Source organism: Scomber japonicus, chromosome 10 (assembly GCF_027409825.1).
Source record: "Scomber japonicus isolate fScoJap1 chromosome 10, fScoJap1.pri, whole genome shotgun sequence".
NCBI lineage: Eukaryota > Metazoa > Chordata > Actinopteri > Scombriformes > Scombridae > Scomber > Scomber japonicus.
The window spans coordinates 13663932-13688328 of NC_070587.1; the positions used below are offsets into that span (position 1 = coordinate 13663932).

The following is a 24397-nucleotide window of genomic DNA, read 5'->3' on the forward strand; positions in this document are numbered from 1 at the left end:
TTCAGTTATTTACTTACATGCCACATTGAGCTGCACAGGGCTTGAGCTGCCCTTTCCCCTTTTGTTGGTTGCAACACAGTACAGGGCACCTGTGTGTCTGGAGACATTTTTCAGTGTGTAGACGTCTCCCTTGTGTACTTGAGTGCCAGTGGCATTATGCCATTCAAAGCTGCTAGCAGGACGAGCATCACTTGTGCAGTTTAGCCTCACAGCCTCTCCCTCCTTTACATTTAACTTGTATTCAACCTTCACCTTCACAGGGGCATCTGAATGGAAACATGCAATTAAAGGATATATTATCTGCACATCTCAAGTGCACTGCCAAACCAATAATGGACTGATACTTACAAGTACTGTGCGAGTATCAAGCCTGATGTTAGTTCTTTGAGAAATTTACAAAGTATCACAAGTATGATATATCAGGCGTCAGATACACACATAGTACAGGTAAGTAAGATCAGTGCAGTGGTGCTTTGAATTAAATGTTAACAACAGCATTGCAACATCCTTACTGAGAACATGCTGATGTTCAACAGGTATACTGTTTAACATGTTAAATATCCTATATCATATTTCCCTTTAGTGGTACTGATCAGAAAGGAGTATTTAGTCATAAACCAAAGTAACATTTTAATATTTTTTGAAAAGTCAGGGGATTACCAAAATGATTATAATTCATCTTGAGATGCAATTAATGTCTGCAATCAATCCAACTGTTAAAAAATCACAAATGTGAACCTCATGATGCAAAAAGTCAAGGAATCATCCATGAATGTTTTTACTACATTTCATGACAACCCATCTAAAAGTGATCTTAAGTCTGGACCAAAGTGACTGATTGACATTGCCATCAATAGAGCCATGACTGAACAACTTTAAATAACGTTATTAAGCCATAAAAGGTCTGGTTCACAATTTTTCAAGTGTGTCTTAAAACAATAGTCAAGTGCTCAAATAACTACTAGTAACAGAAAAAGGGATTTTGGCATTAAAATATGGTAATGTTGAAAGAAATCTACTTGATGTAACATATTGTTATGGTTGAGGTATCAGATAGACTTTTAAATATATTATTGGACATACAAAACAAAGAAGGCAGATTATGACAAGAAAAACACATTTTAATGTTCATTTGGGTTCCTGACTGTTTTAAGACAGACTTGAAAAATGTGAACCTGTCCTTTAAGCAGGTTTTTAGATGCAACTGAAGATGCACAGAAGCAGACAGATTGGATGAGAGGATGTCTTCATGAAACCATCTCATCCAATGTACAGTAAGTGGTGCAGCATGATGCAGTTTTTCCTACATTAGGAATACAGCAGAATCGTCTGGAATCCTCTGATTCATGGAGGGAGTTTTTTTATTTTGTGATTTAATGTGTGCGTGTGTGTTAGTAACTTACACACTGGGAAAAAGGAATCCAATGTGTAACAACATACTGTTTAAATGGTTTAAATCTCATTTTATGATTCATTCTTAAAGAAATTTAACTGATGCCTTCTAACCTTTATTTGTTCTTCTTTAACAATTTTCACTTGATTAAATCTTTTAAAACATAATTCTGCACTCACTGGAGTGCTAATTAAATCAGCTTTTACTTATACATCATATTTTCAGCACTGGCTCTTATTATCGCCACTTACATACACTTACATTCTACTTTGAGGACCTTGAATATTTTCTGGTGCTTCCCTCCCTTGTATGTTACAGTGCATTCTAAAGGCTTGTTGTTATCAGCACGGCTGGGTTGAAAGGTCAGCGTGGACATTGCTTGCCACTGGCCATCGACAAGCTGCTGCGATTGGAAATGTTTTTGTCCAGAGTGACTCCAGGTGAAGACGCCGGGAGAGTTGGGGCAGGAGTGAGACACAGAGCAGGATGCAGACACATTCGCACCCTCTTCCACCTCCTCCTTCACAGAGAAAGTGATGGGTAGTACATCTAGAACAGCATACGACAAATTTCTCGATAAGAAAAGTCAAGGCTATTGTGTAGAAAAAGAAGAGAGAGCACCTTGTTTCTTTTTGTAAAGATGACCAAAATACAACACAGGAACTGAAAACAGGTGGGGTAAAGTTATATTCAGGTGGTGATTAAAGGCATTAAAAAACCATATATATATATATATATATATATATTCAGTGTTCTAAAATTTACTGATTCATTCAACTCTTTTACACCCCAATCACATCACAAGTTCAAAGATGTTCTGTCTGTGTTTGAGCTTCAGGGTTAAAAGCATTTCTGTTGAAATGCATACATACAGTATTTCTGGAGAAATGAAACTGCTTAACTGTTGTACCTTCAAAGATATTTAAAACAAAATGAGAGTCTGTCATGTCAGTATAAATGAGGAAGTGGGCAGAGTTTACATTGTTGTTAAAATTGCAATATTTGATGCTAAAATGACCATTATTACCAACAAATGTGTATTGTCCCTGGACTGTTTTAAATGGAAGTTACAAATGTAATAGTCCACAAACACACATTGGGAATAAACCATAGAGGTGAATGCTGCTATGTGTTTTTTTTTATTTTAAAAGAAAGAAAGAAGAAGAAAAAAAGTACCTTCACTGCACCAACTTATTCGTGTAGTTTTGCTAATTATTGTAATGGATTCTTGGTTCATTTTGCAAATTTACTGTAATGTCAAATTTGGTAATTCAATAATGTGTGGAAAGTAACCAAATTACTGAATGATGTTCTTGAGTGCTGCATCTTGACCTCATACTGTTCACTAATGTCTCACCTGAGAAAATGAGCAAAGAAGTCAAGAAAAGCAAAAGAAAACATCATGGGACAACACTTATATCAAAGAGAGAATTCTGGTTTTATGAAGGTACTGACGTACTTTTAAGGATGCCACTTGAAAGTTGCTAATCTTACTTACCTATCATTGTAATGGAGACTTTGTTCTCCAGGTAAGAATAAGTGTTATAGCCTCCAATTTCAATCCTGAAATGAAACGGTCCTATGTCACTTTGTTGAAGAGGATCAATCTTCAGGGAACAATTCTGTTTGACATCTCCCAGCTGCTCGGTTCGACCTCGATACTGCTCCATGATTTTAGAGGCAACAGGGTGGTAGATGAGCTTATTATTGTCATCCTGCCAATTTGAAGTGAATTGAGTGACCGTCCTCCCTGGATCTGGGTAAGTATATGAGCAAGGAATCACCACACAGGATCCAGGGAGGCCATTTACTTCAGATGGCACATCAGCCGTCCACTGTGATGAGGCTTGAGCTTGATTAACTGAAAGAAAAAATGCACAGGAAAGAAAGGGCAGATTAAAAGCTATCTATATGTGTATGTGTGTTTCTTGTGAGCAGTAATGATTTTTGCAGGATATTCAGAGAAGATAAATATATATTTACCTTTCAGCAAAATGAAGAGAAGAAACAGAGTTGCCATCTTGTTCTCTCAGGGTCAGACCTGCAAATAAAAAGTATTTCCTTGCTTATCTGGTGCCACTGTCATTTCTCTCTGGTGACGGATGACTTGTCTAATTTCCATTCCACTTTTAGTACCCCACACATTACAGTGTAAACAAAGAAGTACTTCTCATTTGAATTTGATATCGGGGAAATCCGAATTAGTCATTATTTATCATTACTTATAATTTTATTTATTTATTTCTGATTTGGGCAGCAACACACTTTTTAATTTAAACTTTGTCAGTAGGCCTATAGTAATTTTAGTGTTTTGGCTTTTAGTTCACACTGTTTTACCTATTTTATCTACTTCATTGATATTTGAATGTTTTAATTGATCTGAGATGCATCTCTAAATGTTGAATGCATTAATTGTAGTGCCTCTAAGTAGGGGAGACCGGGGGTGGTTGTAACATTTTTGACATTTTTGTCTGTAGCTTGGAGCTCTTTCGAAATAGTGAATGCAAAACTTGATTCAAACTAGTGATACGTGTCTGCTATTAAATGGCATAGCTGTTATGCAACACAAACATAATACGCATGGTTTAGTCTCAGACACAAGGAGTGAAAGTGATCCCCATAGTCTGGGTTAGTTGTAACCCTGGAGTGAAATTTAACATCATGAAATAAGGATTATGACCAAAACTTAAGATACTGAAAACTTTTTATTCAACACTTAAATTACTTTTTCATTTAATTGGGATGTGGCTGTCTCTGTGTTTCTGTCCCTATCTGTTACACTTTCATTTGAAAGTCTCTTCTTTTCTTCTCCCCCTCTCTTACATCCCATCCCATCCCTTGCCCCATCCCCATGACCCTCACTTCTCCCTCCATACCCTACTACCCCTTTACCCTAACCCCTACATCCCCACGACCCTAACCCCTACATCCACTCGACCCTCAACCCTCATCCCACCTCTTCGACCTTTCAACCTTCATCCTTTCGACCCTCATCCCCTCATCCCTACCCATCTACCATGACCCCTACCCTTCGACCCTCACCCCTCATCGCTACCCCTCAAATTAAAATATGTGACACTATGACTGCAGTTCTGTTATCTATCAGCCAAGAAGGGCACCAGCTTCCCCTTTAACTTCCTGTCAGTATGAACTGAACAAAAGTTATCAAACATATGCAAGTAAAATAATATACAGTCAAGATTCTTTATAACATATATGTATATAAATGTTAATGAGACAAGCCATGCAGGTGACTGCAAAACAGTTTTGTTTCTAGACTACAGAGAAACATGCAGACACAAATGATCATGAATAAAATATATATATATACATAAAGCAAAAATGTACTGTACAGAACATAGCACATAACAGCTATATCTCTCTTCACCAACAGGACACATAGAGGCACTGCAGCAGTTCTGCTGAAGCATTCAGCAATGTTCTTGTTTATGTTATGTATTGGCATATATTGCATCATCATCTGTTGCCCATTCACTCTGTTTAGGAAATAAGATTAAATTACTCTCTACTTTCATGAATGGAAAAAATAATAATTAAAAAAACAACTCATGAGAAATAAAGAAAATATCATATACCTCCATGTTACCGTATATGTGATCGTTGCTAGGGTACTGTACATCATCATAGCACTTCTCTTTCCTGAGGACAGAACACAAAAAACAGACAAATTATAGTATATACACACTCTCTCTATTGCATTGTCTTGTTTTGGAGTTTTGGAAAAAATAATTAGTTTATTCTAAACTGAGGAAAATATTTAAAACCTTGGTGTTACAGCTACTGAGGGACCTCAATGGTGTGCATTTGAGATGAAGACACAGCCTCTGATCTCCCCCTGCTGGTAGAATAATGGTATCTAATTTAGGACCCTGAAAACACTGTTGACATTATTTCAAGCCACAGACACCTACAGCTACAAACTGCCATGCTGAGCACACACTATTATGCTCTAAAAGCACATGCAAGCTGCAAGATTGTGAAGTACGTGCGCCCATTTTCACTTCATATTTTCACACACATTTCCACACTGTACAAACACATACACAGACAAACAGCAGACTGAACATTGCTTACTGCATGAATTGTTTTTCTGATGTTTTTCGAAATGTGACGTACTTTTCAAATGCAGTTAAATATAGTTAGAGATCATAACTAAAAAGAGAAACACAGTGACTTAAAACATTTACTGTACAGGCCTACCATTTCTTGAACACTCCCACTGTTATTAGTATCATCAGAATCAAGACTGCTCCACCCGCGATGGCTAAATAAGGAATCAGCATCTTATCTGTTTAAACAGAAATCATATGGTGTCATTTTTCTCTTGTCTATATGGTAACAATCTGAAGGCACATTATACACACATGTAATGCATACCTGAAATTCTAAATATTTCTTACTTTTATCCGGTAAAGTTAATATGAGTGTGATGTCTGGGTTAGTTGAAACCCTGGAGTGAAATGTAACATCATGAAATAAGGATTATGACCAAAACTTAAGATATTGAAAACTTTTTATTCAACACTTAAATTACTTTTTCATTTAATTGGGATGTGTCTGTCTCTGTGTTTCTGTCTCTATCTGTTACACTTTCATTTGAAAATTATAATAAAACTGAACAAATGTGCAAATGTGGACCCCGCTTCAACAACTGAACATTTGTGTGTTTCTGTGTGAGTGTACACATTATGCTAACTTTCCCCTGACTTGACTACTACTACTACTACTACTACTACTACTACTACTGCTAACTTCCAGTGGAGACAGTCAATAATATGCATTGGCAGCTCTCATCAGATATTCTTCTCATGGTCATCAGTGAACTTGTTCCCACTATGGTAACCTAAACATGGAAGTTCCTTTCATGCCTTCTCTTCTAATGTTTTCCTATCTTTACAGAATCTGTGCAGTGTGACGTGACATATGCCACACAATTTTGACACTGATCTGTTGGACTCTCGCTGCTCCTGCTCTCTTCAAAATGTTGAGAAACACACAGTTAGACTTTCTCTCCCAGGACCTAGGAATACTGAAATTCAAAGAAAACAAAAATACAATGAAATATTTCCTTGGGGTAGGTTGTAACATTTTTCACATGTTACAACTAACCCAGATTCTTGTAGCCATGAACTACTTTACAGCTAACCACTTAAACATTAGCACTAACAACTTGCATGAAAGATATCTACATAGACACCTTATTAACATGATTTAAGTTTGAAGAGTTTATCTACATAGCAGACAATGCTATCACAACATTCTAAAATTGGCTGTGTCGGCCACAGGGTGCTTCTTCCTCACATATGGAACAGGGACTAATTCAGTTGATTGGTAAGTTGTTCCTGATTGAGGAGATTGTGTTACAACTCACCCATGTTATAACCAGTGGTGTAGTGGCAATTTTTTGAGTGGGGGGACAAGTGGGGGTCATCAAAAAAAAAGAAACGTACACACACACACACACACACATACACACACACACACACAAAAGGCTTAAAGTTTACCAGACACGGAAACTATAGCTTATCAGTTACAAAAATCAACATAACCAACAACAATTGTAATGTGTGATGTACTGCTTCTTTCTCATAACCACACACACAAATCATACTAATTTACCACCACACAGGCCTAGACTCACACACATGCAAGTTACACCAAAAGCATTGTCTACAGAAACAGAAATGAGTCGAAAGTCATATATCGTTTAATCAAAGTCACTTACAACACATTCAGTTTTTTTCAATTACACAATGTAAAATTAATCGCCACAATGGGTGGTCATTGCAGGAATCGGTTGCAGGTCTACTTATCTTTTTTTTTTCCCTTTTTAAAAAAAAATCATGCTGAAAGAGGTGGGAGGACGGCGTTCCCCTGCCCACTACACCTCTGGTCACAACTATCTCCTACATTAATTTAAATGAGCAGAGCACACAGTTCAATTAATACAGTTGAGATTGTTCGAATTGATGTCGTCAAATTTCAAGCTGCAGCTCTAATTGCCTCGCTACTGCAAGTCAAGAAGTCTGATCCATTTACTGAAGCTGTACTATAATTCTCTAACTTAACACGCCTCTGTTCTGTACATCTAGGAATACTTCTTCTCTCTGCATTTAGAAGCGGCAGTCACGGGTTACTGGGCTTATTAACTAAGAGTGGGTCGAGCATTGCAATCATGCACAGTAGCTCACCCAACTTTTACATACAACATTGCAACTTCTAGGGACACTGCAGTATCTTCTTTGCACTCTGTAGTCTACACTACATATTGTACAGTTAAAAAGATCATGCTTTATCGTGCTTCTTTGTACAGCTGTATTGATTTAACACCTTTTTTTTATTTTATTGAAACACATTTATTGAAACACATCACATCATGTTACATGACCTTTACAAATAGATGTGTGATTTTTTTTTCAGCAGATAATGAGAACTGACTTTGACATTCAGTGTTTTACACCAATACAAAAAAAGGCTGTGTGATAGCGCAGTTCTGTGTGATCACACAGCCTGCTGCTCCCACTTCTCTCTTTGACTGAATGCTACACAATTTTTATTCATTTTAGAAATCATAACGTCTCCAGTTTTATTTTTGTTGCCACTTCATGAAACTTAGACCTCTTTCAGTTCATGTCCACTGACTAATAATCCAAGCCATCACAATTTATGATACAGAGAGCCAAAAAACTCACTTGAACTTTTCAATAAAATCAAATCAAGAAGCAAAACACAGTGTTAGCTGGAAGGTTGAATGTATTTGTGCAACAGGTTTGTTTAAATGTAAGGTGTAATAATGCAAGAGATAATATTAAAAGATCAAAATTTAAAGCAGAGATATGTAAAATCATTGAGTTGTCAATGTAAAAAGATATCAAAGTATTGCACACTGTGAAGTTCAGTTGATGAGAACTTTTTCTATCAAGTAAAGGACATCTACCATACCAAATCACAGGATGTCTCATGTGCCCTGCATATACTATTAATATATTAACACTGATTACCCTTGACACCAAATTGAAAAAGAAAAAAAAAGCGTCTTCACACTGCATGTCTAAAACAAAATGATACCATCTGTACTTCAGGCTTCATTTTCACAGTTTAAATCTCACAGTCACTTCCTGTTCATGTATTCTCACGTACAGTTTTGTGGTGAGAGAGATGACGATGATGTTTTAACAGAAGTCCTCCATGTTGCACCTCTAATGTTGCAGGAGTATCAATGGGGTTGCTCTTTGGAAGATTACATCTTCAAGGGTCTTCTCGCTGAGTTGTTGCGTAGGGTTAATTGTCCATATGGAGTTCAGCAGTTCAGGGACCCTGATCTCCAACGAAAGCAGGGTTCAGCATTTCACCCATGTTTGGAGAAGGTCTGTCACAGTCTTGGATAGTTCGGCCAGCATAACGGATGCTGCGAGTTAGGCAGACCTTTTTCACAGAGAAGCTTTTCTTTTCTTTAACACTCCATACATCCTCTTCGTATAGTGTCAAAAAGTCCTCAAGCTTGATTCTGTCCTCTTTCAGGCATCCCCGGCAAAGTTTCTTAGGAGTCGGAATGATGAAGCCGGTGGATGCCGAGTTGCCCATGAAAGGATATAATGAGAAAATCTGTGAATTAAAACACAAAAACAGATGAATGTTTGTAATTAACCAAAAAAAAGGGACATGTTAAACTGAAAAATCCACACATTCTTAAAGAGTTATCTGGTTACCAAAACAGGTCAGAGTGATGTCCCTTCTCGTCTCTAGTTTAATATTGAATGAGAGATGGTCAAGCTCTGCCATTTTAAAGAGACTTCTGCTGGACAGGTGGAGGGGCCTGACTGTCTGTCATCAAAGGAACAATTAATCAGGTCTTTCTGAATGACTCAGCAGTAACAATAGAGGTTAATCACTGCTGATTAATGGACAATCAGTTGTTTATATTAACCAGCCAGTCAGTCAATCACTCACAAACCCCACCCAATCACACACACTCACTCACACACACACACACACACACACACACACACACACACACAAAAACGTCTCTTTATAACAAAAGTGCTCTTTTTGAATATGTAGTTATTTTCCCTATGCTCTTGCATTGTACTTAAATGTATGAATGTTCTGTTACCACTAGACTCCAACTCTGAGGCTGCAATAATATCATAGGACTGTGCAATAACAGCTGTACAATTTCTAGGAAAGTGTAATAGTGATGACAAACGCTGCTGCAAATAAAAAGAAACGCTGCTGCATATAAAAGAAACACTGCAGCAAACAAAAAAAACACCGCAGCATATAATAAAAAAACGATGCAAATTAAAAAAAGCCACAACGGAAGTGGATTACCGGGGACTGTTTTTGCCGAAACACCGGAAGAAGAAACAACAACAGGACTACGAATTGAAAAACGAACTAGAAAGTAAGTGAAAATGGTAGTGTTTAATGTCGCTACATGTACTTTTTTTCAGCATGTTTGAGGGTGACTTGTCTGTTTCAGCCAACATGGGGATGAGGATCGGAACTGCGGACACTTAAAACACGCTGTTCCGCCTACGGGACGGGTCGTAGGTTGGGAGGTAGCCACAAGTCCTTCTGAATGTTTTAAACACCAACCCTTAAACATATATATTCATGCCGTACATTGTTAGAAAGCATAGTTTGCCCTGATTCATTCAAGACCACTCACGAATTATATTGGTTTCTCACAGCCGTAATAGTATTAGCGATTGGCTCGGCTAGCCACTCAGCTAAAGTAAAAACAGCTATAATCTCTACATACCTTCAAAGTCTTCCCTTTATCCACAACGATCATCTTATGACTCAGGACTTTCTGTACAGCTCGCCAAATATCCATTCTTGTGAAGTATGAAATCCGTTTCCATAACATCGAAATACTTTCCTCAATATGTCCATGTATTTAGTCCAACACGTAACGTAATAACACAAATAACAAACCATATACGGTCCCTTTTACGTCTTTTCCTGACCTACACGTACAAGCAACAGCAACAACGATGTACATGTAGCGACATTAAACACTACCATTTTCACTTACTTTCTAGTTCGTTTTCCAATTCGTAGTCCTGTTGTTGTTGTTTCTTCTTCCGGTGTTTCGGCAAAAACAGTCCCCGGTAATCCACTTCCGTTGTGGCTTTTTTTATTTGCATCGTTTTTTTTATTATATGCTGCGGTGTTTTTTTTTTGCTTGCTGCGGTGTTTCTTTTATTTGCAGCGGCGTTTGTTTTTATTTGCAGCGGTTTTTTTTGTTTGCTGCGGTGTGTCTTTTTATTTGCAACGTTTCTTTTATATGCATCAGCGTTTCTTTTTATTTGCAGCAGCGTTTGTTTTTGTTTGCACCGTTACTTTTATTTGCAGCTATGGCGGGTCTCGGCCACCATACTATTTAATTACCCACATCCTATATTACACTTGTTTTTAACTTATGTTGATTGCGCTGCAAATGTGATTTTTTTTATTATTATCATTGTTCATCTTATTTGTACCACTGAGGAGTTACACTGCATTTAACTGCACAACTGTACAATGACAAATGAAGGCACTTTATTCTAAATGCCTCAAGAGATCTGAGGATAAACATAAAATGACACTGCCATAGCTGACTGTTGAAAGAAACTACTAGAAAGCAATTTTACATCTCACAATCTGTCAGTATCCTCCCTAAAGTGGTGTTGAGCTCAATGAGTTATAAATGATGAAAAGATCCAAATCTTCCTCTCAGAGATCATAACCTGCAAAGAAAAATACAGATGTATGACCAAAAGATGAGCCATGCCTAATGTTGTATAGAATATGTATACTTTCTTTTAGGGGAATTTTTGCAGTGCAAACAACAGTTTGTCTTGCATCACTGCTTTCTGAGCAGAAATGGAGTATGTAGTAGGGGACTATGAGCTAATATAAATATTAACTAATACAGCGTGCAGCTGGGAAACTGGGGTGTAAAAACACACACACACGGATGACAAAGGCATTACAACAAAGCAATGATGAGACAACCACTACAGAAAGAACACAATCCAAGATTTAATGTAAAAAGATCAAGGTTTACAAAACTGAAACAGGAGGTTGTTATTATTAGATGAAAAACAGATTTACAACATATTTTAATTTGATTTAGTCAGTTGGAGATTTAAAAGGTTTTTGCATTTAAGGTCAAGGTTTATGAAGGTTCAGTGAAAATCACAAAGACACAAGACAGAGCATCCTGTACTTGCTTCTCACCTATATTTTCCTGGTATGACCTTAACAACTAAAACGTGTATTTTCTCCTCATGAATACTGAACATGTGTGCTGACATAACAAATCAATGTCATTGCTTATTAAGCTGCTAATAAGATAATGGTGTTTCTCTAAAGCTGATTTATGAATAATGCAAAAGCAAGTTTGTCAAAAATGATTTGCGTCTTAGTTTAATGTCGGCTGAAAACCAAAGAAACAAACTGTAGGATGCAGGTAGAATTTGAGCATTTCAGAAGTTTGTCCACTGCCTTTGCTTTGATTACCTGAAAGAAGAAAAATAATAAAATCAGTCAATCAATAACGTTGAGTCAAATTATGACATGGCATGATCCTCCTTTAAATCTCTTTTTAACTTTTTTGATTTATTTATTTATTTATTTATTCTCATACTCATATTTTTGTCACGCTATATTTTTCTAATTGTCATATTAACACTATTGTGAAGTGGATTATTTTCAGTATAACTGAAAAAGAAAACAAAAAATCTCTCTTTTCAACTAATTTTTATCTCGTAGTTTTTATCCTCAGCTCCTCATTTGTGTAAGCAGTGACTGAGTATTGACCAGCTTTGACCAAAAAAAGTATTAATGCAACCTTAAATATTTCTTTAAAAATGTATATTTGAGTTAAATGTGGTTAAAGTGTGAATTGTCCACAATTAATGAAAGAAACTTCTCACCTACAGCAGTGAAATTCAATTTTTCACTTCTCATATTTAGCCTTGCCATTTGATTCTAGCATAGAAAAAAGAGAACAAAAAACAACTTGATGATATCTGATATGTAAATAGCTTATCAAAAACAACGAGAATAAACTTGTCAGATCAGTGATGCGATGCAGTGTGAAAGTTTGCGGTTGGAACAACACAGTACTAGTTGCTAAAATATTTGTGAAAATAAAAACACCCTCTTGCCGTGAGTAAGAATGGCCAACTGTCATTAACTGTAAAATAGGTACATTTACTTATTGATCTTTCTGTAGCCATTAACTCCCCAAAATCAAAAGCTAGTTTTTCTCACCTCCGAGACATTCTGGAAAGCCGGTTCCACACGCTAAATGTGACCAAAAATTAAAACAATAATTATTCTCATAATACTGTGGAAGAATTGGAAATGCATATAAGAGATGCAACACACATTGAAACTGATCTACAACATGTCTGTACTTACGTTCCTTCCTGACTTTGGAGCTCTGCAATGCGATTCCTTGAGCAGACAGAAAAAAAAAGTATCTTTAATTGCCGAGCAGATACTCTATACAAACTTCACAAAATTTCATGTGTTAAAAATGAAACAGGGGATGAGAGGAGAGATGTTATTTCTGATCTGATGTACTCAATCAGTTTATGTCAGTGAAATGAAATGACTCACTTGTATTTTTTCAGCATGAAAATACAGAGGCCTGCAAAGATGACAGCGGTACCAATCCCCACTACAGCAGGAATGATGATGTGGTTATAGTTTTCTGTACCTGCAAATTGATCAAATTCATAAATGAGAAATTCATCCTTAATTGCACAAAAAGAGCTGAAACATCCAGTAAGTGAAATAATAGATATTCTAAACAATACAAGTAATGTTAGTATGAGATAATATGTTGATATTATGATGAGCTACATTTAAAAGGTTCACAAAACATTTCCTACTAGATAAATGAACAAATGAGATCTCACGTTTTACATAAAGTGTAAGTTTTTCAGTGGATTTCCTCCCTCCAAAGAATTCAGCAGTGCAGGTGATGTCTTTGTGGTCATCCTTCTCCTCAGTGATGAACGTCAGAGTGGACTGAGCCTCCCAGGTACCTTGATAAATTTCTCTGTGAACCTCAGTGATCTCCTCTGCAGTGCCTCTACTCCATGTCAGTTGAGGTATATGAGAGGGGCAGGTATGGATGACTGAACAGGTGATGGTGTAGGGATGACCTTGAATGGCTTTTTTTGGTGGAATCAGAGTTGGTTTTGGAGGTTCAGCTATAAATCAAATAACAGGACAAGTCAGAGATAAAGAAAGAGGCACATTGTTGTTACATAGAAAACTGGTATAGATTTATGAATTGTTGGAAAGTTGGTGACATACTGATCATTTTAAAGCTGACGCAACTGTCAACAAAGGAGAACTTGTCAATTTTGGATGTTTCAGTCCCTGTTTCTACTAATTCAATCCGAAAACAGAAAGGGCCATTGTCAACATCTCTAATTTCAATCATTTCCAAGGTGCAGTTGCCCTGGCCCAAATTTCCCAACAACTTTGTGCGGCCGCGGTAGTTTTCCAAGATCGTCGTCTGATCATCATGATAGATGCGTTGATCTAGGCCTGCTGGAAGATGCCAGATCCCCCTGAGTCTGGAGTGGGGCAGCTCATCTTTAGCATGGGTATATGAACAGGGTATCACGACACAGGATTTAATCAGGGCATCAAGGTTTTTGGCAACAGAGGCCTTCCACTCTCCAGTGAACACAGGGCTGCTAATAGCTGAAAGAGAGTAACAGAAGATGTAAAGATACAAATGACTTCTGGAGTTTAACTGGGATGTATACAGGAAGGAGATTTGAAACAAAGGGATAACTAATCATCTTACCTGCCAAAAGCAGACAGAACATCATCATCTTTCTCTTGTTCTCCATTCTTCTCTGACTTGTTACTGGTATAATACGCAGCCCTACCTTTTCTGTCAATAGAGAGTTTATTGAATAATATTACAATACAGTCAGTCAATCAATCAATCATGTAAAATAACTTTGATGATCAAATTAAAGCTTTGAGTCTGCACAATATATCATCAAATTAACAACACAGTCCTACTCTATTAACAGTGAATCATTATAGTTTAAGTTATGGCCCCTTTTAACTCAAGGGCATGCTACATGTCCACAAGCATTCAGATGGTGTACAACTCCATTGTCCTTGTTCAATACGCAACCTGTGTGACAGTCAGACCTTTGAGAATGTAATTCTAAGGTTATCGTCAGTATAGGTGATATTGTTTTTATACAGCAGATGGACAGTTAATTCAGGGTTTTGTTCACAATATATACCCATAAGATATGATATGATTCTTATGTATTGTTACTCTGAGTACAAAACCAATAGATAGTCAAGCATATAAATCAATGTTTTCTGATTTTACATGGGAACTTTCTCTTTCCGTTTCTCTGTGCCCCACAGAGGTGATAAGTGGGGGAAAAAAATCTAGTCAAGTTTTATGATACTGAAAATATTCAGAATTTCTACCTGTAGCCTCTCAGAGCTCAGTATTACACCAGACCCCCACCCCCACCCGCCAAAAAAGAAGATGTTTACTCTTGTAATATTTTTAAGTAAAATGTGATTTTTCAGAATCTTACCTGATTCTGCTATCCTGGAGTTCAATTCACGAACACATGAACTGTAGAGGCTTCAGACCACACTGCAGGCAAACAGATGCACTTAAAAAAAAACTTTTTGTGTCTCAAGGGAAGAGGAGAGGTGACAGTGGTTTCCTGTCCAGGCAGTGGCTCTAAAATCTTTGTGTAGGAGGCAGGGTTTTGTCTCTATGTGCATAATACAGTAATAGACCACCCTCTTAGTATATACTGGTAGTGTATTCTTAAGCTTTTTTTCTTCTTGACTTGGGGCTTGGGTTTAAAATAAAAATCTCTGAAAACATTCTGTTAAATTATTTTTGAAGGTCTGTGATTTTCATATATAAAACTTTGCAAAGAAACACACAACTATTATGTTATGGACATTCTGACAGTGAAGTCAGAAAGTTTTGTTTTGGTTCCACATTGTTACACCACATCTATACCAGTGAGTGGTGTTGTAGAGGCAGATATGTGTGTGTAATGGTAAAATGTGAGAACAACAAGAGAGACGAAAGGTCAATAGTTGTACCAGCTGGGGATGTTGCAACAAGCCTTTTAAGGAGTTGCTTTTTACCATATCGATATCCAAAAAAGGAGATCTGGAAGCCAACACTTACGAGAAGTGTTGTTTAGACTTTCAGGAAATCTAATCTTGGCTGAAAAAATTACACACACACGCTAAACAGTAGTTTAAAGAGTATGAAGGGACGTAGGTTGCGGCTGTTTTGTTGCTGTTCTTCGCTGTTTCGTTGTTGTCACCGGTTCGTTGATGTCTGCTGCTATGTTTGCTGCATCTTCAATAAAGTCCCAGTTGGCTGTTCGACAACTTCTGTCTCAGTCTCTTACTTTAAAGGTTACTGAAGTTAAGTAATCAAGTAATTATCTTATAATGTTCAAGTGACTTTTAGATTAAACAGGCTTGACTGTTTGACAGTTACTGTGCATGTGTCCAAAGTCTGATATATTAAATTCCTCTGTGTTATAGACTCTGTGTTATTGTCCAACAGCTATTAAAAACAGAGACATGTTCCTTCATCCCTGAATATAGTGTTAACCATTGCTCAGTTAGTAGTACTCCAAAGAGTAAAGACAGCAATAAAAGGAGGAGGGGCTATAGTAGAAACCAAGCCAAGCATGTAAACGCCATTCACCCACCTCTAAAATTCTGAAACAGTGTTTATGCAGGCTTTGCTGAGCCTTTAAAAATCATAATGTAAGTAGCCAGTTAAAACCCCTCAGTGGAGCTGATGGGTTTTTTTGGTTTAGTTTACATATAGTACGTACAATGGCATATTAGGGCCATACGGTGGCTGGGAAGTGCAAACCAAGATTACAACATGTGAAACACTTTTATAAAGCTTGAGACAAATTTACATTTTGGAAAAAATGTTTACATATCATAAAACAAAATTCCCTGTTATCACTTCCGGTTCAACCCTGGAGTTGGTACATTCCCTTTTCTAGATTTTCAGGAAGGGAGTGAAGGAAGTAGGAGAGAGGAAACAGAAGCGATAAGGAATTGCAGGATGTAATGATGTTGAAAGAAAAACCAGGAGAAAGTAACTGCTTCAAGACTGAAAGAAAAAGTTAAGGAGGAAAGAGAAACAAAGAGGCCGCCCAGGTATCAGGTGGTAGAATCTATACGTCAAATAGTTGTCTTAATTTAGCTTTAAGTTTGAGCAAATTATTTTCCCTTAAGAATGTGGACAGGGACAGACCTGCATGTGTCCAATGCCATCACCAGGAGAAAATAAAAAATAAGATTATTTGAAAAGCGAAACGCTTACATTAGCGCATCAAAATAATTACAAGTGATATAATTAAAAGATAATCAGTATATATTCATGATTATATTATGACTATAGTTAATGTTGAATCAAAGTTTAAGCACTTTCCATGATTATGTTAATGTTAAAAATCTGTTCTATCATCATGTTTCTCAGAATGACTAAATGAAGTGATCATAAATATACTGTTTTTTCGGGAAATGAAACTGTTAAATGCAGGAAAGTAAGGGGAACTGGGATACCAAGAAGGTCAAGTGGAGAAGAGGTTTCAACAACCTGTTCTCTTTTCTGCCACCAAGTATCTGAAAGGCCCTTCCTCATGAAAAATAACACAATAGGTTATAATGTCAGTTGCCCAAAAACAAACTATAGTTACACTTGAGTGACAGAAGCCATCTAGCAAGTGTAGTGATTATGACCCACAGCAGTATTGCAGTACAGATGACATTCATCTTTACAACTGTTACATTTTCAATGTGCAAATTTGGGTTGTTCAGTGATCAGATCTCAGTGTGTCCTCAATACATCTTAGGTGCGCTCACACCTGTACTTTGAGCTGTCCACTTGTTTTCGGATCACCCAATATGCATGTTCAGGTGTAAACTGGCGTAAACAGAGCCTTAGTCCCTTTCCTGACATGCACGACATGGTTGCCACTCTGGTTGTTTGAAAGCACATCCAGAAACTTCCAGTTACACATTTGCTAACTTGAATGGGGTCCAAATCATTTAATTGTGGGCTGCAAGTAAACAGAATTTCTGGTATGATGTAAAACCAGGAAATACATATCCTAAAAAGCCTAGTTTAATCCTGGTCAATATCAGAACTAAATAATAGTGGCATGAGGCATGTTGAAATTATGGGGAATATGTATGTGGGAGTGGGATGTTTAGAATACAGTAATATTACTGTGAAAACAACAAAAATCATTTACTGCAAGGAAATCCACTCCTGTGTCACCCTGTAAATTTGCTTGCAACTTTTTATGTTGCCCCCAGAGGTCATATCTTGACAACTCAGGAAGCCACCTCTTAATTTCTGCACTGTTGACTCTATAGACACTGCCTGTTTTCTCCCTCCCTACACAAAGAAACAGAAAGGCATTGTTCTTCTAATTCTGCTCACAGTTTTTTCTGTTGCCGGTAGAGTTGGTATTTTTGTCAAATCTTGAAAAGCACCCAGCATCCCATCATTCAGAAGGACGTGTTTTTAGTCCGTACAAACAGCTGATCAGCCAGACAGCAGCTTCATCAGGTAAGATTCTGCTAACACTACATTATACAATAAATGTTGGTTCGGTACATTTTCTTGTGTTCTGAATCAGTTAAGCAATTCTGGATATTTGGCTTTGATATATAGGCCCACCATATTTTATTGATCATTGTTGTTTGTTTGACTGATTAGTTTTATTTCTTTAAAGTGTGTCAGACTGATTGAATAGAAAAGAGAATGCAGGCAATCCACACAACTCACCTTTCACAACATTGTGAAATATTTCAGATGAGGATTTATATATCACTGTTAAAGATGTGTAGTTTCATAACTATGATGCATGTAGTAATTTTATGCAATTGTAAAATGTTTATTGTGAATTTAAAAGTTAATTGCTGGCAACAATTATCCAGTAGTTGCTGTATTTCATACTACAGTAAAAATGCTGTAAAACCAACTACAATAGTTTTTAGCATACTGTAAAATTAAGTACAGTAATATACTGTGCTGGAAATGTTACTGTAACTTATTTTACAGTGCTACAGTATAACCTAAAATATATGAGTGTAATTATTACAATAAAATACTGTTATTTAACAGGTGTAAAATCAGAAGAGGGACATTGGAAAAGGAGAGAATGTATCATTAAATGTGAACCAGTCATAATAATCCAGCAATACACCAATAAAGAGAGATAATTGACAGGAAGATTGTCTGCTTTTCATTTGAAGACGCAGATTTGTGATGTTTTTCATGGTCGTTAAGTAGTATTGTATTGAAATCTACATTAACATACTGTGCACAGTTTTTGCAGTAAAAAAAAACCTGTTGAGAATGCACTAATATTACTGTGAAAACTATAAAATAAATGTACGTGCGTGTTATATTTTGTTTGTTTTGTCACTTAAATGTCCCGCAGTACAATACACCAGTAACAAGTCAGAGAAGTATGGAGAACAAGAGAAAGATGATGATGTTCTGTCTGCTTTTGGCAGGTAAGATGATTAGTTGTCCCTATCTTTCAAATCTCCTTCCTGTATACATCTCAGTTAAACTCCCAGAAGTCATTTGTATCTTTACATCTTCTGTTACTCTCTTTCAGCTATTAGCAGCCCTGTGTTCACTGGAGAGTGGAAGGCCTCTGTTGCCAAAAACCTTGATGCCCTGGTTAAATCCTGTGTTGTGATACCCTGTTCATTTACCCATGCTAAAGATGAGCTGCCCCACTCCAGACTCAGGGGGATCTGGCATCTTCCAGCAGGCCTAGGTCAACGCATCTATCATGAGGATCAGACGATGATCTTGGAAAACTACCGCGGCCGCACAAAGTTGTTGGGAAATTTGGGCCAGGGCAACTGCACCTTGGAAATGATTGAAATTAAAGATCATGACAATGGCCCTTTCTGTTTTCGGATTGAATTAGTAGAAACAGGGACTGAAACATCCAAAACGGACAAGTTCTCCTTTGTTGACAGTTGTGTCAGCTTTAAAATGATCAGTATGTCACCAACTTTCCAACAATTCATAAATATATACCAGTTTTCTATGTAACAATGATGTGCCTCTTTCTTTATCTCTGACTTGTCCTGTTATTTGATTTACAGATGTACCTCCAAAACCAACTCTGATTCCACCAAAAAAAGCCATTCAAGGTCATGCCTACACCATCGCCTGTTTAGTTCGCCATACCTGCTCCTCTCATGTACCTAAACTGACATGGAGTAGAGGCACTGCAGAGGACATCATTGAGGTTCACAGAGAAATTTATCAAGGTACCTGGGAGGCTCAGTCCACTCTGACGTTCATCACTGAGGAGAAGGATGACCACAAAGACATCACCTGCACTGCTGAATTCTTTGGAGGGGGGAAATCCACTGAAAAACTTACACTTTATGTAAAACGTGAGATTCCATTTGTTCATTTATCTAGTAGGAAATGTTTTGTGAACCTTTTAAGTGTAGCTCATCATAATATCAACATATTATCTCATACTAACATTACTTGCATTGTTTTGAATATCCATTATTTTGAAGCACTTACTGGATATTTTCTCAGCTCTTTCCGTGCAATTAAGGATGAATTTCTTATTTATGAATTTTATCTATTTGCAGGTACAGAAAACTATAACCACATCATCATTCCTGCAGTAGTGGGGATTGGCACCGCTGTGATCTTTGGAGGCCTCTGTATTTTCATGGTGAAAAAATACAAGTGAGTCATTTCATTTCACTGACATACACACTAAGAAATCAATCAAATACAAGAATGTACCTAAAAGGGTGCTTTGTTGCTCCAGCAGTACCCTAGCAAGGTACGAAGTCTTTGATCATTGCTACATTTTTGTACCTTTTTGTCTGCAATTTTCACTTTATGAAATTCTCAATAGTCATGTTCAAGTACATTGCAGTTTGTATTAGGGTTCTCAAATTCAAATTTTCACCTGCCATCTATCCCTTATGTTCAGATTGGAAATTGTTTCAAACCAAACATTTGAATGTAGCTTTTGAATATTAAGGAGGTGAATTTTCTATATGTATTTGTGAACTCTAAAATATATTCTGGAAATAAGGTTTTTGAAATTGAACAATTTGAAAATGGCTATCGACAATTTCACAAAGTGAAATTCAGGCCCCATTCAGAAAGGTGGTTTTCAAAGTCAAACATTTCAGTGCAATAAATTCAGTGTTATTTAGCAAGATTAAAGTATTCAGTAGCAATAACATGTCAAAATGTAGCTTTCAATTTCTTATATAATTTAAATTATTATTGGCATTATTTGCTTGGTAACAGTCTCTGCAACACTGTCCTATCTTAGGACAGAGAAATAAGTTTGCACATTGGAAATGTTTTTGTGACTCACATGATTAAAATGAACATGATTGACAAGTTAAGATGCGTACATAGGTACAGGCACACTAAGTGATAGTTCTGCTAAATCATGTTGAGATTTTACATTATATCATATTGGATAGTTATTCATCATCTATTCAGTTTTGTAATTAGGATGAGTAATGCAAATACAGAGAATGAAAAGAATGAGTGTAAGTTAACCAGTAGCATGTAGTTAATATTATTTGCAGAATTGCCTTTAACTGCAAAGACATTATTTTCCTCTTTGCCAATGTATTGTGATAATGAAATCATCCAAAGCAATGTTGAGAGTTTGTGAGACTCACTTGTCTTAATGTCTGTTTCATAAAAAACAGCCTTATATCTGCAAGCTTCCTTTTCCCTGGAGACTCACTCATAGTCACTGAGTTCTTCTGACTGGGTTGACAAACAAGTACCATACACACAAAATCAACATTATCATGCCTGCCTGGATAAAGGATAAAAACAGTTTTGGCCCTTTAACTTACCAATACATAGACGTAGACATTGCAACACTGATAGGAGAAACAGTTTTAGTGGGTTATAAGACAGAGACCTATATTGTTGTGCGAGTGTTGTTTGAGTAATAAATACCGAAAAACAATTTAAACAGCTGGGAAAGTGACGATTGGTCAGCATGTCACAATGCACTGGTTAGTTTGTATCCTCTGGTTTGTGGGGAAATGTCTCACCTAGTGGAAATGGGCATTGCTGGCTCTAATAAAAAAGCCCAGTGGGGAAGTCAAAAAAGGAACAGAAAGAAATGGCTGCAATAAAAAATAAAGTCTGTTTAAAGTCCTGTGAAAAAAGTCGTATTTGCAGTAAGGCGGCTTTCAGTGAACACTGATATTACCATACATGAGCCATACACTGCCTTGAGATGATTTAATCCATTGCATCATTGTCTTGTAATTTGTGAGTGAATATTTCAACACTTGGTTTATAGACCTGCTCCCAGCTCAGCACAACTACTTATTCAGCTTTTGACCAACAGATGTGTAGTTTGACATGTCAGCTTAATTAAGTCATTTTAATGGCCAGAATGGGTAACATCAGGTGGACGTGACAGTGTGGGGGGTCCATGAGTGTCAGTACCGCGGGGCCCCTGGGGGTATTAATCCAGTCTTGGGGTTACTTGATTAAAAGACCAAATCAAGAAATCTTAAGGGTCAGTTACTTCCCCCTGAATTCTGTTGCCTGGTTCAGTTATTATTGAATTATTTCATATGTCACAAGCCTGACGAACCAGAAAACATTGTCTCTGCCATTTCATTTCTAGGAACACAGTGCAGTATGAACCAGTTCGTACCAGTCTGTACCAGTTGAAGTTTGTTAAAAGAACATTTTCGTACCCTTGTCTGTCAGCAATGATTTTGTACCTTTGAAATAAAACAAAGGTCCACAGTTACCACCTTAAGTACCATTTCTGTACTTTACTGGGACAGAGCGCATCAGACAACTCGACCTCAATTCATTTTTAACACATGAAAGTTTGTGTACAGTAGGTGCTTCTTAATTAAAGGTTACTTTTTGTTTTCTCTGCTTAAGGAATCGCATTGCACAGCTCCAAAGTCAGGATGGCACGTAAGTATAAAAATATTGTAGATCAGATTCAGTTTGTTGTACTGTACATGGATATCTTGTGATTTCAATTATTTTCTGTCACATTTAGCATGTGGAACCGGCTTTCCAGGATGTCTCGCAGGTAAGAGAAAAATGTCATTTGTGAGTCTTTTTCTTTTTTCATCCTGAAAAGTTGGATAATGTAAGAATCTTGGTAACTTCAATAACAAATTTGATCTGGGGGAAATTTTCAGGTTTCGTTCTGATGGCCCCGAACCACCTCATACTGATCGAAGGCAAGAGGCATTTTAATCTCTTTATCTCTCTACATGCTGTACAGTAGTCTAATTCTAGTGACTCATTCTACACTGTTCTCACAGCAGCTTTGCAGACACCACAGAATTGTGGCCCCCACTGTGATTTGCATTAATGTGCAGAAGTGCAATTTTTAGAAAAGTGTTTTTCATTTGTTTTAAGGAAGGGAGGATAAGGTCTCTGTTTTTATTTATACGCTCCACCTCATTTGCATAGTTTCTGTTCTCTTTTTCCCCCCGCAGAAGATCTATTTGGAGCAGATTTTCGAGGTAAGACATAAGAAGTTTTGATACTTGCCTACACTGATAAGTTTCACAAGTTTCTACAGTTTCACATCACAGTTCAATGACATTTTGGTTTTTACAGTTAATTCAAATTTAGACTTTGGTCTACTACTTAAATTTCTCTCTCTTTATTTTATGTGAATATAAAGGAGCTGATTGTTTTGCTTTAATATTTGAATAATTTTTATTACATTATGTCCTAATTTACTTCTTTTGCAGAAGGCCTAGGGCAGACAGGCAGGATTTTGGTCATATGTAAGTGTGTTTAAAAAAAAGGGGGCAAAAATGAAAATAATTTTTTTAAGCTTATCTTTTTTTTTTAATTACATAATGACATAAATTTTAACTCACAGGCCCAATAATGCATGTTCAAAACCCAGCGCTGACCAGAAAGTGTCCAAGCCTCCCTTCCCATCCCCCAAGAGGTATCTGGCTCACTCCTCATGAACCTTAGCAAAATACAGACATCATATACAGCAACAGTTGGGTTTTTCTAATGCCATTCTTTTTCTCTGTCTTCTCGTTGTTGATGATGTTATTAATGGACGTCAGTCAACCAAAATCCTACAATTACAAAGAGGTATAAGTATAGTTCCAAGTATTTGCAATCATAAATGGCATACAGTACAGAGACACTATCAACATATGTGACATTAATCACTTCAATCTCTCACAGGAACTTGATGATGGTGATGATTACATGAACACTGCTGACCTCAACGTCTATGGAAACCTCTGAAAAAAAGAAAACTTTCCAAAGAGGGAGGATTTGTACCCACAGCAGATAATCAACCTAATCATGCTTGCAATGATCATGAGTGTTTCACTTTTGTTGTCTTACCATTAAGAAAAATTATCTAAGGTTTTCAAATGTCTGCCATTGTACTTCTGCTTAACTCTAAGTATGCTGCTGTTCAATTTAGTATATTTGGTGGTTTAGGCATGTTGTCACAAATGTTGGTCCTAAACAAAACGCCACAGTGAAATTGAATACACAATGTCTTATCAGCTTAAGCTCAAACCCAGTTTGTTCCTGGTTTGCATTACTTTTAGAACCCTCCCTTATGGCCTCCTCCCCCTACATCTCAGGGGAAGTAAGTCTACTTAAAAAGATGCAAAAGGTGCAAGATTAGGGCCATTTGTTACAGGGGTTGGACTCTTCAAAAATACAAAAAAGTCAAGGTAAGTTATTCTAATCTTTAAAAAAAAACACATTCCATGCATTCTACTGCTTTAAGTGGTATTAGTTCATATGCTGAAATGTTGTATTTTAAAGCATTTGGTTAAAAAAAAAAAGTGATATCATTGCTTCTCCACAGTGACAAAAAGTAACACAGGTTGTTTATTAGAATTCCCTTCTTG

The 24397-nt window shown here is 36.9% G+C and overlaps 2 protein-coding genes and 1 long non-coding RNA gene across 4 annotated transcripts; 1 reads left to right on the plus strand and 2 right to left on the minus strand.

The window, feature by feature from the left end:
* Positions 1 to 5200: 5200 nt before the first annotated feature.
* On the minus strand, positions 5201 to 5843 carry LOC128366784 (uncharacterized). Its single transcript, XR_008321898.1, has 3 exons — positions 5815 to 5843; positions 5615 to 5702; positions 5201 to 5252 (listed from the first exon to the last, which is right to left on the minus strand). It is a non-coding gene; the product is annotated as an uncharacterized LOC128366784 (long non-coding RNA).
* A 5588-nt stretch (positions 5844 to 11431) lies between these two features.
* LOC128366769 (myelin-associated glycoprotein-like) lies at positions 11432 to 15022 on the minus strand. Of its 2 annotated transcripts, XM_053327534.1 has the most exons (9): positions 15004 to 15022; positions 14238 to 14327; positions 13736 to 14131; positions 13333 to 13629; positions 13031 to 13130; positions 12830 to 12865; positions 12680 to 12712; positions 12340 to 12394; positions 11432 to 11923 (listed from the first exon to the last, which is right to left on the minus strand). In XM_053327534.1, exons 2-8 carry the CDS (start codon positions 14281 to 14283, stop codon positions 12376 to 12378), a joined length of 927 nt encoding a protein of 308 aa, XP_053183509.1. In that variant the 5' UTR covers positions 14284 to 14327; positions 15004 to 15022; the 3' UTR covers positions 11432 to 11923; positions 12340 to 12375. The 2 variants fall into 2 exon arrangements, with proteins under 2 accessions (XP_053183509.1, XP_053183510.1); XM_053327535.1 differs by lacking the exon at positions 12340 to 12394.
* Positions 15023 to 17943: 2921 nt separating this feature from the next.
* LOC128366765 (myeloid cell surface antigen CD33-like) lies at positions 17944 to 23972 on the plus strand. The gene is made up of 13 exons (XM_053327530.1): positions 17944 to 18044; positions 18922 to 18997; positions 19105 to 19500; positions 19607 to 19903; positions 20114 to 20213; positions 22422 to 22457; positions 22546 to 22578; positions 22691 to 22732; positions 22994 to 23020; positions 23255 to 23290; positions 23389 to 23460; positions 23588 to 23615; positions 23712 to 23972. Exons 2-13 carry the CDS (start codon positions 18952 to 18954, stop codon positions 23772 to 23774), a joined length of 1176 nt encoding a protein of 391 aa, XP_053183505.1. The 5' UTR covers positions 17944 to 18044; positions 18922 to 18951; the 3' UTR covers positions 23775 to 23972.
* Positions 23973 to 24397: the final 425 nt, after the last annotated feature.